Source organism: Hyperoodon ampullatus, assembly GCF_949752795.1.
Source record: "Hyperoodon ampullatus genome assembly, chromosome: X".
Classification (NCBI taxonomy): domain Eukaryota; kingdom Metazoa; phylum Chordata; class Mammalia; order Artiodactyla; family Ziphiidae; genus Hyperoodon; species Hyperoodon ampullatus.
The window spans coordinates 132,206,737-132,225,820 of NC_136913.1; the positions used below are offsets into that span (position 1 = coordinate 132,206,737).

The window sequence follows — 19,084 nt, forward strand, 5'->3', positions numbered from 1 at the left end:
AATCCGGCCCCAGCCCGCGCTCCTGGAAACCCCACTTGGCCCCTTTTTCTCTTTTTTGCATGAGATTTTCTTTGTCCCTGTAATTTTTTTTTCCTAATTAAATGTTGAGAAATGGACGCAGTGTGTGGCTTTGTCCTCGGGGCAGGTGGCTGCTCCCCGGAACGTGGAAGCAGGTGGGGAGGCTGTCAGACTCTGCATGAGCTGCTCGCCCTTGATGGGGGGAAGGGCGACTCGTTGCAGGGTTTCTGAGGACTTGAGGCGCTCCAGGGCGACGTCCAATCCATCAGTGAGTCCTGGTGGCTCCGCCTTCAAGACACATGCAGAACCCGCCCCCTTCTCCCCACCTCCACTGCCCCCGACTGGTCCAAGCCACCCTTGTCGCTTGCCTGGATGCCAGGGTACCCATTTCTGCCTCTTCTCAACGTGGGAGGCACTGGGACCCTCTTAACATACACGGTGGACCTTGTCCCCACTCTGTTCAAAACCATCCAGGGCTTCATGGCCCCCAAACGCCTTCATATCTGACAACTCTTTACTGTCCCAAGTGCACTGCAGTCACTGTGCTCCTACCTACCTCCTACCTCTTACCCTCTTACCCTCTTACCCTCTTACGCCACACACCTGTTCAAGTAAGCCGGGTGGGGAGAAAGCAGGATGCGATTTTAAATAGAGCAGCCAGGAATGATTTTCGGGTGAGCCAGGGGGATCCCCAGAGGAAGAGGGTTCCAGACTGAAGAGAACCAGTGCAAAGGCCTTGAGGCAGGAGCCAGCCTGGCATGTTATTTTTTTAAATAAACTTACTTATATTTTTGGCTGCGTTGGGTCTTCGTTGCTGCGCACGGCCTTTCTCTAGTTGCGGCGAGTGGGGGCTACTCTTCCTTGCGGTGCGCGGGCTTCTCATTGCGGTGGCTTCTCTGGTCGCGGAGCACAGGCTCTAGGCATGCGGTCTTCAGTAGTTGTGGCTCGCGGGCTCTAGAGCGCAGGCTCAGTAGCTGTGGTGCACGGGCTTAGTTGCTCCGCGGCACGTGCGATCTTCCTGGACTAGGGCTCGAACCCATGTCCCCGGCATTGGCAGGCAGATTCTTAACCACTGAGCCACCAGGGAAGCCCCCGGCCTGGCATTTTTGAACGGCCAAGGAAGCCAGTGAGGCTGAATCAGGATGAGCAAGCGAAAGGGTGGGAATGGAGAAGATTGGAGAGGAAACGGGCTGGATCACATCTGGCTTTTTTTTTTTTTTTTGGCTGCACTGGGTCCTCGTTGTTGGGTCTTCGTTGCTGCATGCAGGCTTTCTCTAGTTGTGGCGAGTGGAGGCTATTCTTCGTTGCAGTGCACGGGCTTTTCATTGCGGTGGTTTCTCTTGCAGAGTTCGGGCTCTAGGTGCGCAGACTTCAGTAGTTGTGGCGCGTGGGCTCAGTAGTTGTGGCACACGGGCTTAGCTGCTCTGTGGCATGTGGGATGTTTGCGCACCAGGGATCGAACCCGTGTCCCCTGCATTGGCAGGTGGATTCTCAACCACTGCGCCACCAGGGAAGTCTCTCACGTCTGGTTTTTCAGGCCATTGTAAGTTCTTTGGCTTTGTCCCTAAGAGTCCATTTTGGAGATTCTTTTTAACGGAAGAGTGACGCAATCTGACATGTTTTAAAGCAACCTGGCAGCTTCACCAGTTCATCTGTCAGGTCAAGGCAGTAGGCTGATTCTGGGCTTTGCTGGGTGAGGGAGGGAGAATCAGATTGACGTCGAGCCCTAGAGCCTGGGGTACTGTAGCTCGGGAGCTGCCGGCAGAGAGGATCCTGGGGGTCTGCAGAGGGTCCCCCTGGAGTATCGGGGGTGCTGATCAGCACAAGTGTGTGAGGAAACCGCCCCGGGCCTGGGAAAGGGCTGCCAAGAAGGATTAAAGGTAACTATGCTCAGGGCTCAAGCAGGACCTGGATGAGCACCTGTCCCCACTGGCCAGAATGGAAACCTCAGAATTCAAGAGGCCTGAGGGAGGGCACTCAGAAGGGTCTTGCCTCAGTAGCAGGAAAATAATTAATTCTATACTAGAAGCTGCTCTAGTGCCATGTAGCAAATCTTAGAAGCAAGATTCTAAAGAATCAAATTGTCTCCAAGTAACCGCAGCACCTGACAACAAAGTTCAAGTATGTTTACGGATACAAAAATAGCCAGCACCCAAGGTAAAACATACAAGGTCTGCTATCCAAGCAAAAACACTTGACATGAAAATAGTAAGTAAAGACCAGCCCATTAGAAGGAGATAGATAGAGCAATCAATAAAAGGCAACCAGATTGCAAAGGAAGAAGTAAAACTTCCAAGATCGCAGGATATTTCAGAGGGAGCTAACTCCCCCTGCCCAGACCCTGAGCCAGGTGTGCCAGCAGTTTTCTTCACTGATCTGAAACAAAGCCAGTAAACTACAAAATTCCTAGCCTAGTGTTTCTGGGTTGTTTGCTCTTCTCACACACACTGAGGTTTTTATTTTTGCGGGACACTAACCTAATGGTGACATAGATGTGGGGAAACCAGAATTGTGGTGGGAGGGCACAGTTTCTGGAGTGAGTAGAGGAGAACCATTTGGGGAGGAGGCAGAGGGACAGTGGCGTGAAAGTGCTCGATTCTCAGCTCCCCATCGATAATTAAAGTCCTAAAAATGGTTTTTAAAAAGGAAAGAAAGAAAAAGACCCTTTCTGTAGCCACCAGAGCTGCTGCGTGCTGGCGGGGGAGATGCTCCATCATCACCGTCGTCGCCATGCCCACCGCCACCATCCCCAGCACCAGCATCGCCCTCCCTCCAGCCCACGCTGTCAGAGCTCTCTGGGCTCTGTGCCGGCGGACTCCGTTCACGCACATGCAGGAACAGGGACCGGATCTCCCCCGCACTGGCTTGAAAGAATCCCCTGAATGCAGCCAAAATTTATGAAACACGGGCTGTGAAGAAACTGGGCCTCAGGTGAGGGAGGACCGTCAGTGACCTCTGGGAGCTGAGACCCCGAAGAGGTGAGCTGTGCAGCTGCCCCAGCTTGCTGTCTACACGGACCGTCCGGACCGAGTCCAGCCGCCTCCCCGGGTCTCGGGGGTGGATCGCAGAGCGCACGCAGCCGGAGTTGGCGGGTGGAGGACCGGAGAGGACACAGCGGCACAGGGAGAGAACCGTGCCCAAGGGCGGAGGGTCCACTGAAGCGCGCCGAGGACCACTGAGCAGCACCAGCGTGGAAGGAAACTCTGCGAGGCGGGGGACAGGGCCACCCAAAGGATGGAAGGTAACTCTGCCCAGCGCTCGAGCAGGACAGGGACTGGGGGCTGTCCCCACCGGCCAGAATGCAAACCTCATGATTGGGAAGGCATCCGGAAGGGGGCTCAGAAGGCTCCCGCTTCAGTAGTGGGGGAAAAAAAATGAATCCTATGGGACTTCCCCGGCGGTCCAGTGGTTAGGACTCCGCACTTCCAATGCAGGAGGTGCGGGTTTGATCCCTGGTCGGGGAACTGAGATGTCACATGCCACGGGGTGCGGCCAAAAACCAAAAAAAAAAAAAAAAAAAAAAGTGAACCCTACACTGAAAGCTGCTCTGGTGCCACACAGCAAATCTTCAAAGCAAGACTCAAAAGGATCTGTCCCCAGTAATCTAACAGCATCCCAGAACAAAGCTCAAAAAATATGTCTAGGAATACAAAGATACCCAGCACCCAGGGGAAAAGGCTCAAGGTCTGACACGGAAGAAAAAACTACCAGGGATACAAAGCAGCCAAATCCAATCCTTAACCAGGAGAAAAATTCATCACTGAAAGGCACGCAGATTGGAAAGGAAGAAGCAAAACTGCATTTTTTCTGAAAACGTGATCAATGATGAAAATCCAATGGCATCTACCAAAGAGCTACTAGAATATAAGTGAGTTGAGAAAGGCTGCAGGATACAACACCTTTTACAGGAAACTAACTCCTTCTAACTAAAGGCTTAAATGACTGTCCTAGCACTTTTTCTTCACTGATCTGAGACAAGACAGTAAGCCACAAAGCTCCTATTCGAGTGTTTCTCGGTTGTTTGCTCTTGTCATACAAACCCAGTTTTTAAAAAAAATTTTACCAAGGAGACCCAGTAGTGACAAGGATGTGGGAAACCAGCATTCTGGTGGGAGGGTACATTTTCTGTACAATTTGGAGAGCAATTTCACACACTGCAGCGTGAGAGCTTTACATATTTAACCAATTCTACCTCTTGTAGTCTATCTTAAGAGAACAATCATTCAGGCAAAGCTCCACATACAAGCATTCCACTGAATCATTACCTATAATATGGCAAAAATTGAAAATAATGTAAACATTCAATAATGTATCTTTTATGTATCCATTCAATAATGCTTTTGAAGAATTTGTAGAAAAAGGTTCATGTTAGATGAAAAATATCAGGAAAAATGCTAAACTTGCAAAATATTATTGCTGTTACACATTTACTACATAAATACCACTATAAAACTAAGAAAATATTCCAAAATGTGGACAGTAGTTAATACTGAATGACAGACAGGACCTATCCTCTTCCATTTCTTAAACTGTCTTCAGTTACGTTGTACTACTTGAATATCTGAATCACAGAACCTCCCCTCCAATTTAAGGACAAAGGAAAGAATATTTAAAGGTGCTCTAGTTGAAAATAAAGTCAGACACAGCATCGTAGCTCAGTTATTTTTTTTTTTAGAAGATGCTGTGGGTAGGAGTTTTATTAATTAATTAACTTATTTTTGCTTTGTTGGGTCTTCGTTTCTGTGTGAGGGGTTTCTCTAGTTGTGGCGAGCAGGGGCCACTCTTCATCGCGGTGCGCGGGCCTCTCACTATCGTGGCCTCTCTTGTTGCGGAGCACAGGCTCCAGACGCGCAGGCTCAGTAGTTGTGGCTCACGGGCCTAGTTGCTCCACGGCATGTGGGATCCTCCCAGACCAGGGCTCGAACCCATGTCCCCTGCATTAGCAGGCAGATTCTCAACCACTGCGCCACCAGGGAAGCCCCGTAGCTCAGTTTTATTTTCAGTACTTAAGAAACATTTAAGCACCAAACAAAGCAAGTGAACCCTCAGCACCCAAGGGCCAGTAGAGGCAAAAGATGAGGCCCCCATAATAAAGTGGCAACTACTACAGGAATCACTGCCCTGGGAGGGATGCACTGTCTAGGAAGGGACACAAGTTTAGACCTTAATCCCTTTCTCTAGCCCTGGCTTAGCGTGCAACAGGGGGCCCAAAGCGCTGCATGGTCCGTATCACCAGAGAAAGCTGGTCAAGAAAGTTGACGATGGAAATTTGGAGGAGGTGGGAATCTTCAGCTCTCCAGTGGCTAAAAGTGATGGAAAAAGAAAATCAAGGTGATGGTAGCAACCCCTCCAGTCCCTGGCTCTGCCCCTCTATGACACCGAAGCCGCTGCCATCTCCATTGGAGTGCCCGCTGGGGCGGAGATGGGTCCAGTGCACCGTGTCACCTCCCTAGATCCAACCCTGCAGTATCTCCGAGTCTCCAATAGAGCGCCCTTGGGGGAGACTGGCCCGGCCACCTGCTGCCACTCCCAAGCAGCCCTTTCTAGAACTTACACTGCCAGGACGCTGCCGCTTACTGTGAGCTCCTTCCCAACAGCCCCATGGTGCAGTTCGGCATCTGGGGCCAGGGACCCACGGGCGATCTCCGCCTCCAAGGTGGACGGGAAAGGCACACTTAGGGCGCTGATGGAGATTCGGTTAAGGCACCATCCACACCGATCTGGTGCTTTGGGCCCTGTCTCAGGGCATCCTGACCAGCCTCACCCCTTTCAGGACTGCTTCCGGCCCCCCAGACCACGCCTGGCCCTAATCCACCCCAGCCGCCCCGCTGCCCCGTGCTCTCATTTCTTCGCCCCCAGGCGCCCCGGGTTTCCTTCTGCTCTTATTTCTCCCCCTCAAGACCACCCCGCAGCAGCCCCTGACTCCCCCTTCTCCCCTTCGCTCCCAGGCTGCCCCTGACTCGTGCGCCCCTCTGTCCCACCTCCCACCGCAGGCAGCCTGCAGTCCATTCCCCACTCTGCCCTCGGGTAGGATACAATACGTGTGGCCGGCTTCCCGGCCTTCTGACCGTGGACGCGGGGTGTCCGCCCGGCCCCGGAGAGTGCTGTGCCGGCGTGACACACAGAGCTCCGTCGTTTGCAGCGGCAGCAGCACCCCCGCTGCGAGGGCCGCCCCTACCCCCCTGGCTGTCCAGGCCTTCAGCGCCGCCCGCCATCCTGCCTGCGCCTGTGTCCGCCTCTGCCGCCTGCATGGCTGCAGCGCTCCGCCTCCGACTCTGTCTTCAGGCCGCTGGTCTCCCCATCCGCTCTCTCCGCTGTCGGCTGAGAGACAACGGCTCCTTCCTGAAGCTCCGCCCCCTCGCGCTGACTCCGCCCCGTGCGCCTGCGCAAACAGGCCCCTCTGAGGCCGAGGGGGTGCGAGGTGGGTTCCCGCGGAACCGGCCCGGCTGGGCGTTCTCCAAGACTCCCTTGGCCGCAGAGAAACTGAGGCTCCCTCCCAAAGCCCTGGCCCTTCGCAAACTGTGTGACGCGATTTTAACTTCCCTGAGGCCCTCGTTAAAATGCAGGATCTGCTTGAGCAGGTCCAGGGTCGGGCCTGGGATTCTGCATTACTCACAACCTCCCGGGGGATGTCCATGCTGCTGGTCCTCAGACTACACTTTGAGTAGCTAGGACCTCGCTCAGGACTTGGGATAAATCAGTGAAGCCCCGAATTATGTCAATATCACCTAGGAAGTGAGTTTATTACAAATAAGAGGGGGGAGGCCTCACCTCACACCTATCAAATCAATTTCCAGGGATAATTGACCAGGTGGGGCCCCAAGGGACATAATCTGTTCTTCCAGGCTACGTGCAACTAACCGAGCCTCTTCCCATCACACACATCCTTACCAACCTACAGGCAGCTCACGTGGGTACGCAGACACACACACCAGCCCCAAACTACTAAAAAGTCCTTTGAGATGAAGGCTTCCTGTGCTTCTTCCTTCTCTCGCTCCTGCCCCTGGGCAGAAAGAGTGGGCACAGAGTTCTGGGGGTGGACGGTATGGCTTGTCCAGGCAGCCTCAACTGGGGGCATGCCATTCACTGGGCCAGTCACATGTTGGCATGTAGTGCCGTGTCCCTGCTAGAATTCTAACAAATTAAGGCATTTTGCAGCCACCAATGCAATTCATCCGGTTGGGGATCATCCTTGCATGGTAAAACCGTTAGATAAAGGTTGTTGGGGAAAAGATAGTCACTGGGTCTCAAGGTGTCATCCAGATTACTTGTGCATTAGGGAGGGAAAATGCAACTTTACAAGGGAGACACCAGGTGATCAAACCGAGCCTCCCTAACGGTGGGCAGCCCGGCCCCCTGCTCCTCCTCTCCCTGTGCGGGGAGGGAGAAAGACATGGCCTGCGCTGGGCGGTGCTGTCCTCAAAACACCTAAGCTGAATCTAACCAGGAAGGAAGCGGGCAAATCCACACTGGGACTTTCTACAAGGCGAGTGCCCTGAACTCTTCAAAAAATACTGTTGCCTGATTGCCCGTGGAGAAGGGAGGGTTGGGAGAAGCAAAGTCGGTCTCCCACTTCCTGTCGTTAAAAGCCCGGCCGGCGGTGCTGCCCTTCAGGGCCGGGCACACGTGCAGATGCAGGTGCCAGGCGGGAGGGAACTGTGTCTTCCAGTACCCGTGCCGCCATCAACTGGGACATGCACTAAAAGAATGACAGGAAGGCTTGTGCAGGGGAGCCGGGCATGGCCTCAGAGTCACAGCCCAGAGCTGTGGCCTGAAGCTCAGAGACAGGGCTGGGATGAGCCACAGGCACAGGTGCAAAACACAGAAATGGAGATGAAGGTGGACAGGCTCCCCAGGGAGTGACATGGAGAAGGGGTCCGGGGACGGAGTCTTGGGGCCCCCCGACAGTAAGAGATGGGGGTGTGGGGGGAGAACCAGCAAAGGAGACAGAGGAGTGAGCCACCAAGAGGAAGGGAAAGCGGACAGGGCGGCAGCAGAGGTGGCCAGGGGCAGGTCCCCAGGAACTCGGGGAGGCTGCTCCGGCTGGGCCCTGGAGGGGGACAGGGGCGACTGTCTCTCCTGCAGGCTTTTCAAGGCCTGGAGGGCTGAGGCCGCCACGGCTGTCGCATCTGCTGCTGGCAGGGCCTGGCGCGGCTGAGCAGCACCTGTCCCACCTACTGGAGCTGGTCTCGTCCAGGCCTGCGGGGAAAGCCTGCGAGGCGCCAGCAAATCGTGGGCACAGCTGATCTGTCGCCTGAGCGCTTCCAACTCCATGAGCCCCACCCCAAAGAAACACCGCTTTCCTCTGCGTCTGTCCCTCCTCCTGTGTGCCCGTGGGAAATGGCACCACAGGCATCTCATTCCAGGTGCCAGACCATTTCTGTCTGAGAGGCCACTTCAGCTGGGCCCTTCACTCATCCTGCCGTCTCCTAGCGGCACTGTGACCCCCACAGGGGCTGTGAGCTGCACCACAGGGATCAGCGACTGTCTCGAGGCCCCTCCGCCAGGAGCGGACAGCGGGTCTCGGGGCCCTACAGCGGCCAGGGGCCAGGGGGTAACAGGTGGGTCAGCACCCACCTCCGGGGCGGACACTTGGCCCAAGGGGTACAGTGCCCGCGATAAACATTCCGGCCCCTGTGGAAGGATCTCAGCATTTGGAGCCTGTGGTGTACATGGGGCCACTCTGAGAATCTAAGGGCAAAGGCGGGGTGCAGCCTGCGGCCATTCCGTCTTCACGTGCGGTCGCCCATCTCCTCTCACGACGGCATGGGCCTTCCCAGCTGGGCCTCCCATCTCTCATGCCGGCAGCATCTCCTCCCTCTCCATGTTCCCTCCCCGGCCCTGCCCCTCCACAGCTACACCCTGCTGCGCAGACAAGCTTCCGGAAGCAGGGGTCCGCAGTCACCGTCACGGAAGCAGGGGTCCGCAGTCACCGTCACGGCCCCTTCCGCACGGCGCTGCCGACGACCTTCTTGCTACCGAGGCGAGAGGAGGCTCTGCCGTGCCCTCCCTGTGCTTCTCGGCACCACTAGCCACCCACCCCACCTTCCTGGAGGGGCGTTCTTGGCCTCTGACACCGAGCTCTCCCTGCGGCCTCCACAGCGTCTCCAGTTGGTGAAGTCCCTCACGGCCCAGTCCTCTCCCCTCTTTTTACACCATGCTCCCAGGGAAGCCGTCTCATCCGTCCTCACGGCATCTAGGACATCCCGAACATCATGGAAGGCTGCACGGGGCTGTGGAAATCAGACCGGGTCCGGATCCCAGTCAGTCCTGTCAGCGAGGCGCCTACCATACACCCTGAAGACGCCACTCCTGTCTCCCTGTCCAGCCTGATCTACCCGCCGCCGACTTCCTGACCCCCCTGTCCAACTGCCCAGCAGATGGCTTTGTCACCCCCAAGCCGGGAGGCACTGGCACAAGGGACTCAACAACCGCCTCTAGGGTCTGTCTGCAGCATGCGTTTGTGTGTGTCACTCCCTTGCACTGCACCGGTCAGCCCTCCCGGAGGACCTGGCTTTCGCTGAGAATCTCCCTCTCCCGCCCAAGCCCACCCCACCCCCGGCCAAAATGATGGAGGCACCACCCGGTTCTGACCAACGAAAGGACAGCATTTATTTGCTGGGGGCATCTGAGAAAGAAGCTACGCTACAGGTCGGGAAGGTGCTCCTTGCTGGCTGTGATCAAGGGATTTGGTGGAAGCTGCAGGCAACCATCTTCTGATCCTGAGGCAGAGGCCTGGGATGAAGCAGACGCTGCAGAGTGCAGAGGGGAGGTAGGAAGAAACTGGGTATTTGGTGAAACTGTTTATCTGCTGCCAATACCCCTGGACTTCTCAGTTTCGTAAACCAATGCATTTCCTTTATTGCTTAAACCAACTTCCTCTACGGTTAAATCAATTACTGGAAACCAAAAGCCGCCCAGCTAATACAGTTCCTTTCGGATCAAAGTCTCACATTCACCTCTAGTGCGACTGGCAGTGTCAGTATAAACCTTCCTGACGGAAGAGAGATGAGAGTGTAGGCAAGTCTATCATCACACGGGCCCTGCTGCTGGGCGGGGCCAGGGCCTTCCATCTGTTCTTCACAGCCTTTGCCCGTCAGGCCTCTGTCCGTCCTCCCAGCCCGGGGACCCGGCGCTTACCCCACGAGGCCCAGGCAGGAGGGCAGCCCAGGCGCCCTGCTCCGAGGAGCAGGTGCCTCGATGATCTCTAGGGCCCACCTGCCAGCGGCTTCTGCCCCTCCCTGGCCCCCCCCGACGTTCCTTGTCAGGCAGTGAGTGGCGTGCACAGTGAAAGGCCCTGTACACGCGCGGCAGGGGAAGGGTCTACTTTCAGGCCGTGGGTGAGCGCAGGGTGTAGGGGCCTGGCTGAGTAAACTCGAGCCCACCACCTGTCATCTCTAAGGGTCGAGGACCGCCCGTGTCCAGGAGGAGACAAGCAGAGGGGGTGCCCAGAGAAAAGCTGTGACACTGAGGGCCATCACTCAGCTTTTGGCCTCACTTTGTATCTGGGAGACAAGGGGGAGGATGGCTGCAGACTCCCGACCCCGGGGGGTTGGGGGTAAAGGAAACTGACTGAGGTCTAAGGAGTGACTGTGCAGAGTCAATGGCTGGGGACCAACATGACACAGGGACTTGCCTAAAGTAACACCGCAGAGCTGGGTGACGTCCCAGACCCCCCGACATGCTTTCCCTTCATCGAGTGCACACTGGTGGCAGCAGCTTGAGGGGGCCCAAGGCTGGCTGTCACTTGACCTGCCAATGTCAGACCTGCCAGAGGCGAGGTGACAGGACTGGGCAGCAGGGGCCAGCTGCTTCCCCTTTCAGGCCTGGAAAGGTATTGCTCGAGGGTTTATCCTCAGTGGGCTGAACATGGAAAGCCAAAGCCCACCCCTCAGAACCCTTCTAAACAACCCTCTCACCCTGAGGCACTTCTAGAAGCTGCTGGACTCAGGTCGTGGCTCTCCCACTTCAGCACTATCGCCAAACATGGGAGCAAACCCAGGTCAAGAGCCAGATACAGGTACCCGCGTACCCGCCAGCTAGCATTATGAGCCGAATTGCAACATGAGAACACATTTAATGCTACATGCAGCTTGTGGCTTGGCCCGGCTCCTCCCCACGCTCCGGGAATCCTACTTGGAGAACCCCTTCTCCATAGCTTCAGTCACTTCAGGGTGCAGGAAGCGGCCAGCCAAGCGTTCCATGTCATCCAGCGTCAGGCGGCTCAGGGACCTCTCATAATCCTGAGGAGAGAAGGCCAGGCGGATTCAGTGGTGCGGGTCGGGGGGACACTGGGATAGGGGCAGGGGCTGCAAGCGGCTGGGTGGGACGTGGGAGTTCCGGGCGACGCTGCTCACCCTCTGGAGTTGGTCCAGGACCCTGCTGGCATCTGCGGCGCTGAAATGACGGGCCAGGACTTTGGAGATTAGAGGCCAGGAGGCCGGGGGTGGGGCCGGGGCCGGGGCCGGGGCCTCGGCCGCTGTCCGCGCGCTGCTTTCTTCCAGTAACACCTTCTCCAGAGGTTTGACCACTAGGTTGAGCTTGGAATTGGGCCCAATGCTGTAATCCGAGAGTCTTTTCCCATCTGCCCGAGAGAGATTGATGGAGCTGTGGCCCACGGTGGTGGGAAAGGCCTCGGGGAAGCCAGGCGGAGCGCCTCGGCATCCGGCTGAGGATACAGCCTCCCCGGGGGTCAAGTGGCCAGAGCCCCCTCCAGTCCACTGCTGCCCGGGCTCGGCCCGGACTCCCCGTCCCCTGACTTCCCGCGGGGCTCCCCGGGCGTCTCCTCTCCCCAGTTACCTGCCAGGGCCTTGCCCTTGAACAGCAGCCGCTGCTGGCGGACGGGGACGTTCAGCCTCTCGGAGACCAGATGTTTCAGCGTGGACACCAGCTCGTCCTCCGACACCTGGCCGGGCCGAGGGTGAGAGGCAGGCGGTGAGGCCGCAGCCCCCGCGGAGGGCGGCTCTCCTGGCTTCCCCTGCGAGGCCAGCCCGCCCGGTCCGTCCCCGCCCTCGGCCCGGCCCTGCGCCCAGGGGCCAACCGCGTGAGCCGGCACGGCGGCGGGGCCCGGCGACGCTACCTGCAGGTTGCACTCGCGGCCCTGGAGCGCCTTCACTGTTAGCTGCATGGCGACCGCGGCGGCGTCCACTCCAACCGGCGCGAAGCCCTACAGCCCCCCGGCGCGCGCCGCCGCTCCGGGCACGCGCCACGAGCTGCCGTTGCCGGAAGTCGCGCGAGGGGCGCGCCCGGCGTCGCGGCCCCGCCCCCCGTGTCGCGTTCCCCCTCCCCCCGCCCCCCACTCCCCCCCCCCCCCCCCCCCGAGCACAGGGACCGTCCGGACCCGGGCCCCGCGGCGACTGAGCCGGGAAGCCCGCGGGGATGAGAAGGGGTGGAGGAACTAGTCGGGCCCGGCCGGCGGAGTCGGGGAGCTGGGACTCGGGGGAGAAGGCGGGCCAGGGGTTCGCTCGCCCCCGCTCACCGCCCGCGGGCGGAACATGTCAGGGCCGAGGCCGATTCCCTGCCTCTCAGGAGTGCGCTGATGACCCGGCCCTGCAGAGCTCACCCCGCGGCCCGCGGGCCTCCTGCTGCCTCCTTCCTAGTCGGCCTGCGGAAAATCAGCTGAGCTTGGGAGCGGGCGGGGGAGCCAGTCCTCCGCTCTCATCTTCCCACCGCTCCTTCTAGAACAGAGAGACCCAACTCTCAGAGGGGATGCATGGGGAAGGAAGGCTGAGAGAGAGTCTGGGCAGAGGTCACCGTGTCACCCAAGCCAGCCCTCCACCCTGGCCCACACTTACCCAGCCACACCCTTCCTTCCCCCCACCCGCAGGCCTCAGAGGGCAAAGACTGGAAGGGACCCAAGCTTGCTTCTCTCTTTTATTGAAATATATTTTCTAGGCAGTGCCCACCTACTGAACTCAGCATGGCCTCTTTGGCACTGAAAGCTGGAGAATAAAAAACGAGTAAAAAAAATAAGCCTGGATTTTTCTGAGTGCATAGTGCATGAGAACTAAAGGCCTTTGGTACACAAGAACTGTGGGGACCGTGGGTGGAGGCTGGGGGCTAGGGGTGGCGAAAGCTTGACCCGGGGGGCCTCAGGGAACTGCACACACACTGCTATAGATGAAGTGGCCAGTAACTAAGGCCAGCATCTCTGAGGTGCCACTCAGTGCCACAAGGAAGGGGGCCTGGGAGGCATAGTCAGCCTGAAGGCGGCGGAGGGACAGCTGCAGCATGGCCAAGGCCAGCAGGCTGTTCTGCACCCCGACCTCGATGCTGACAGTCCGACGCTGGGCCACTGGCAGCTTCAGGCACGTGGCCAGGCAGTAACCCACCAGGAGGCCAACTGGGGGCACTGTGAGGCCCACCAGCACAATGGGCAGCCTGACGCCCGCCAGGATGAAGACCCCCATGTGGTAGGCCAGGAAGAGGCCACCCAGGAGCAGCACGAAGCTGAAGGGCTTGATGACCTGCAGCAGCAGCTGCGAGAACTTGGGGAGCTTGGACTTGATCACCACACCTGCTGCTATGGGGATGGCGATGAACAGCAGGGTCCCCAGGATCTTGGAAATGGGCACGTGGAGTGTTTCGTGGATGCTGAGCAGGCGGCTGTAGATGGCCGAGGACAGCGGCAGGAAACCGGTGGCAGCCACTGTTGAGATGAAAGTCATGGAGATGGCCAGGGTGACATCCCCCCCAAGGAGGAGGCTGAAGAGGTAGCTCCCCCCGCCGCCGGGCGACGAGCAAGTGATGATGAGGCCCAGAGCCAGGGCCTTGGGCAGCATGAAGACCTTAGCCATCAGAAAAGCATAGAAGGGCATAACCAGAAACTGGCCCAGGAGGCCCAGCAGCATGGGCTGGGGGCTCTGCAGGAGCCCCTTCAGAACCTCGAGCTCTACTTTGCACCCAAACGAACACTTGTTGACAAAGATAAGAGGCAGAAGCAAGTAGAGTACTGGGCTCTCCGAGAAGTGGGCCAAGTCGGTGCCAAGGGGGGCAGGCGTGTCTTCAGCAGCTGAGACCCTGATGCAGAAATCTCTCCGCTCCTCAACCAGCGTGGATGGGGCCTCACGGGGGTCCAGGAGCTGGAGGTGGAGTGGCGCTAGCCCAGGCAGGCCCGAGTGGATGCTCACCACGAAGCCGCCCCCACCAGCCCAGGCTATGGCACTCACGTTCTTGATGGTCAGCACCTCTGTGTCCAGGGAGGTGACCCTCAGCACGGGGCTAGGCCCTGTCCCGTTGCCCTGGCCCGGGTACTGGCTTGAGACCACGATGATGCCCTCGCTCTCCTCTGGGAACTCAAACTCTGTCACGGAGCCATCCCCAATGCTCAAGTAGCAGCGCCCTGTCAGGGGCACGGTACGGCCCACAGCCGTGCTAAGACTGGCGCTGGCTGTGCCCCGTGCCCCCCAGAGCAGGCTGACAAGCAGCAGGCTGGCCCTGAGCATGCCTAGGGGGCCTGTGCAGACACTGCCCCCTCCCGGGCCCGGCCACCTCAGGGAGCTGCACCCGCCCCTCCTAAACACCATGGCTCCTCCCAAAAGATGGGGAGCCCGGGCCCCCTGCAGCTTAGGAGAGCGGCTCTGCGGGTGCCGTCGGGTTGTCCTGAGAAGGGTCCATGGGCAAGGCCTGGCCCTGTGCTGCCTTTCTTGATGGCAGAGGTCTTCCTGAGGAGTGAAGGGACACAGAGTGGTAGGTGGCTGGTGAGGGTGAGCGGCTGTGAGCCCAGGAGCGCAGGATCTGGAAGCCCACTGTTCAGAGACTCGGCAGGGCCCCTTGCCGCAAGCCTGGGGATGGAAACGCGAGGCCTAGTGCTGGCCCTTGACTGCCATTCGGCTGCCCCCTCCGCAGTCACAACTGCCTCAAGCTTCCCATCCCTCACCCAGAGGGGCCACCTATAGGTCGGAGTTCGCCTTCAGCCCGCTGATAAGCGCTGATTCCCCTGGGTTTGCCCACCACAGTGACCATCTGGAGATGTCCCAATACCAGAGGATCTGGGAGAGCCACCCTCAATCCTGTCACCACTAGCCTGTGCCCCACCTGCTTTGAGACGCAGCTGCAGCAGTACCACAACTGGGACGAAATCTCTGAAGGACTGCCCAGGGATGCCAAGGAAGCAGGCCCGCTGAGAGCAGGTTAGGGCATTTGAGTGTCATCTGCCAGGCAGAGAGCAGCCAGCAAAGGGTGGGGCAGTGTGTGACCACCAGGCCAAAGGCCCCAGGGGCTGATGTTCACCACTGACACGTGAACGGCGTTGCCGTGCATGGCCACCTGGCCTACCCTTCCTGCTGACAGGGGTGAGATGGGGGTTCTGGGAGGGAACAGGTCCCCTCTCCCCAGGGGAGTTGCCGGAAGGGGCAGCAGGAAGGGATCAGATAGGGCCACGTGTCCACTGGGGGTTCTCCTCCTTCTGTCAGAGCTCCCACTCCCCTGGCAGTCCCAGAATTTGAGCTCCTAGAGCCACTGTGCCACATATGAGGGGCTCTGCTCAAAGTCCAGGGATTCCTCCCCTGCCCACATGTGCCCCTAGCAGAGCCTGGAACTACCAGTGAGAGGAGGAGTGTTTCTAGGAGGGCAGGGCGCCTCAGGGGGAAAGGAGGACGTTTGTCTCCTTCCACTTCTCAATTTGGGCAGCCAGCAGCCTACTGCCACATCACCTGCAGGAACTGGAGCAACCGGGATGAGGACACAGTGATTTTTCATCATAACTGTTGATTGACTCACATCCTGCGCTGTCCCAGTCTTGGAAGAGGCCCCTGCTTCTCCAGATCCTATCAGGGTTGGGTCCTGGCCGCCCCCCTCACCGATGCCGGGGGAGCAGGGGAAGTAGGTGGTGAAGTTCCGCTGTGCCACCCTGGGATGCTATGGCCTCTCCTGCCTGGGGTTTGCGTCACTTACCCTGGAGGCCTTGGTCCAGCCTTGAGTCCCACCACTGAAGAGGGAGGCAGGAAAACCAGAGGGAGTCACAGGGAAAAGATGAAGGCACCCGCTACTGAAGCCACCGGGGTGCTGTGAACCAGTTCAGAAGGGAGCGGAGGCGATGGGCCATCCACCCCGTCCTTCCAGTACCGCTGGCGGCTTTGAGTCACTGAGTCACTGCGTGAGGGGTCTGGCCCGGATCCCCACTATTTCTGCTTGAGGTACCGCTACAGTTTGGGCAGATGCGCCCCTAGGCAGGCGAGGGAACCCCGGGCCGGCGGCTTTTTCCACACGGGCCAAGCGTTCGGTGTCGGGGCAGTTGGCAGTGCTGACCCGGGTCTCCTCCCTATCTGGGAGTCCAGAAGTTGTCGGATGGGGCACAATCAGAGCTCGGGCAGGAATCGGGGAGGGAGGGGAGGAGGAGCGCGCCGCCGCCGAGTTCGCGCTGCAGCCCCGCAGCCGGCAGGCCGGCGACCCGCCCGGGCGGTCCCGGGGTCTCTCACGCCATTCCCGGTCCCCGCGGCCGCGCCAGGCCTCACGAACGCGCGGTGGTGGCCCTTCCCCGGCCGGGGCCAGAAGCCGCCTTCCAACCGCCCTTCCCGGACCGAGGCTCTCACCTGCCTCCGCGGCCGCGAAGCTCGGCGCGAGCGCCAGCGCCTGCCGGGCGGGCGGACGCCTGCGAGCTCGGCCCGCCGGGGCCCCGCCCCGAGCCGACGAGGCCCCGCCCCGCCTACCCCGCGGCGGCCTCCTCACCTCTCGCGGCCGGGGCGGGTCCCGACCGGATGTGGCGTATCTGGGAGCGACGAGGTGGCGCGCGCGCGCGCGCGCCGGCTTGGCAGCCTTCCGGGTGGTGGTTGGTCGGCGCTGGGTGCGGACTCGAGTGGCCACCGAGCCGCGGGTCCCAGCCTCCTGTGGTCGCCGCCGGGGCGACTCGCTCCGGGTAGGCACCCCAGTCGTTCCCAAACACGCTGCGACCTCTGGGGGCACTGGGACACAGGCTTAGACGTTAGCCGAGCTAGGACGCCCGAGGGCTGCTGCTAGTGGCGGGAGACCGGGGTCAGGGTAAAGGCCACGTTCCTGCTCAGGGCGCCCAGCCCTGTAGCTCGAGAGCCAAGTCCGACCGACCCAGATTTCGGGTCCCAGGCTCGGCCTTGTTCCACCTTCGCTTCGTTCAAGCTTCGACCGAGCGCCTATTTCCACACCGTGTAATATCAGTGAACTTTTCAACCTCTCAAAACTATTTGGGGCCACCAGCCAGGTCCGGAGGCTTCACGGAAAAGGCATGCACACACATGGCATAGGAAGGGCAAAAAGGTGGTGAGGATGTAGAATGTGGACATGGGCAGACAGTAAGCAAGCAAGTGTAGAATCACGGGGATTTGCACGTTCCCAGAGGCTGCTGGGCAACTGCAGTCAGGCAGCGGGACGATGGCTACCCACTGGTCTGGAAGACCTCTTGAAGGGCTGTGATGGAGGCCAGTGGTGCCCAAACTTGCAGGTTCTTGCCCCCAGGAGGTGCATAAGACACATCGTAGAGAATGTCCAAAAAGACCTGTAGCATCTCTTCTATTTAATTTTTCCAATAAATAATTGTAATCATTTAAATAAAAACCTATTAATTTTCATCTAGCCTTATTTAAAAATTCTACTTGTGTATGTGTGCTATAAAGTTCAGATTAGTACATGGGTGTGACATGTAAGCAGACACAAACATGGTGAGGGTACACACTCAGGGTTTGATTTATGTCAATGATGCAGAAACATTCAGAGGCTATAGCTCTAGGCTGTTCTTTAGCCTCAGTTCATAAGCCATTTGTGCGTGGACTTGGTGTCCCAGAAAGTCTGTACTGTCCCTCTCAAATGGGTTGAGCTGTCCTGATGGAAGCAGGCTGGCACAGGTGAGAGGGCTGAGCTTGGCACATGCTGTGTTGAAGACTGCAGTTTGCAAAAGAGCAGTGGTGCTGTCGCTGCCTGAGGATGGGGTAAAACTGGCCAGAGGGAGAAGGGGGATGGGTCAGCTGGAAGAACGGGGGATGGAAAACCTAAAAGATGTGTTCGCTCTTGAGGAAACCTGTGTTTTTATATTCCAGCTGGACGGGAATTGGTGCCAGGGGTCAAGGGGAGCAAATGTAGTTAGAAGGCTGCTCCCCACTACCGTCAGTCCTTTCAGTCTCCCCTGAAAAGCCAGAGTGGGCTGCTGGGCTGTCCGACATGAGGGAATTTAGAGGCCTTCCCTGCAGGAAAAAAGGTGTGGCTAAATTAAAGACAAGAGAATGTTTGTAGTTAGTTTAGGGGATTAATAATTTACCCCAGAAGAGAAGGAAGGTCTCTACGAATCAGTCAAGGATATCTAGTTCCAAAAGAGAAGTCATCTGGACCGACAGAATAGATGGCACAAACGACAGTGACAGCTAAAACATCCGTGCACTTCAGATGGGAGACCTGCCACCGTCCTGCTAACAGGGTCACAGTGATGACCCTGAAAAGTGTGCCTACCTCCTGCTCTCCGGGCACGGGGCTCCAAGTAAACCGTGTGATAAATCAGCACGCATGGAAGGCGTATTCTATACAAGCACAAGTACGGGATGCATTTGGTATTTACCGGGAAATGTAGTGACAACTGGCGTTTTTGCATGCCCAGCAACAGGTCACGGCCCCCGAGTTTTCTTTCGGGGGCCATCCCTCCTCCATTCTCGGTACACAAGGTTTGCATGAGGATGACCCCAACACTGGCCTCTGGGGTGGGCACAGGCCCAGGGGTAGCCAATCAGAGCCACACAGATTGAGACAAGGATAAACCCATAATCCAATCTGGACCCATGAGAGGTAGTGCCCGGGGACTTGGGCTGGAAGGTGGGAGCTCTTTTCTTGCTGGGGTTGCTAACCTGGGACATCTACTGTCACTCCCCCTGCCTGGGGAAGACAGCATGTTTGAAAAGGATGCAAACACAAAGAAAAGCGGAGCCAAGAGATGGAGAGCCCGTATCCCAAGGACGTTACTGGAGCTGGAATCACCCATGGGCGTTGGGGTCTGTTACAGGAACATTAAGCCTCCCTCCCGTCATTATGTATTTATCTTTGCATATGCCAGTTGCGTTGGGACCCTGTCACTTGTAACTGATGACGTCTTAACTCCTGAGGGTAGGCCTGG

At 58.2% G+C, this 19,084-nt stretch overlaps 3 protein-coding genes across 3 annotated transcripts; all 3 read right to left on the minus strand.

Moving 5' to 3' along the window:
* Positions 1 to 5,206: 5,206 nt before the first annotated feature.
* On the minus strand, positions 5,207 to 6,269 carry LAGE3 (L antigen family member 3; the record flags this gene model as incomplete). Its single annotated transcript, XM_079726886.1, has 3 exons — positions 5,207 to 5,321; positions 5,573 to 5,701; positions 6,055 to 6,269. 3 exons carry the CDS (start codon positions 6,267 to 6,269, stop codon positions 5,207 to 5,209), a joined length of 459 nt encoding a protein of 152 aa, XP_079583012.1.
* A 4,806-nt stretch (positions 6,270 to 11,075) lies between these two features.
* UBL4A (ubiquitin like 4A) lies at positions 11,076 to 12,287 on the minus strand. Its single transcript, XM_079726885.1, has 4 exons — positions 12,098 to 12,287; positions 11,818 to 11,923; positions 11,376 to 11,602; positions 11,076 to 11,261 (listed from the first exon to the last, which is right to left on the minus strand). Exons 1-4 carry the CDS (start codon positions 12,143 to 12,145, stop codon positions 11,151 to 11,153), a joined length of 492 nt encoding a protein of 163 aa, XP_079583011.1. The 5' UTR covers positions 12,146 to 12,287; the 3' UTR covers positions 11,076 to 11,150.
* A 591-nt stretch (positions 12,288 to 12,878) lies between these two features.
* Positions 12,879 to 14,558, minus strand: SLC10A3 (solute carrier family 10 member 3). Its single transcript, XM_079726879.1, has one exon. The coding sequence runs from the start codon at positions 14,541 to 14,543 to the stop codon at positions 13,110 to 13,112; it is 1,434 nt and encodes a 477-aa protein (XP_079583005.1). The 5' UTR covers positions 14,544 to 14,558; the 3' UTR covers positions 12,879 to 13,109.
* Between the last annotated feature and the right edge of the window lie 4,526 nt (positions 14,559 to 19,084).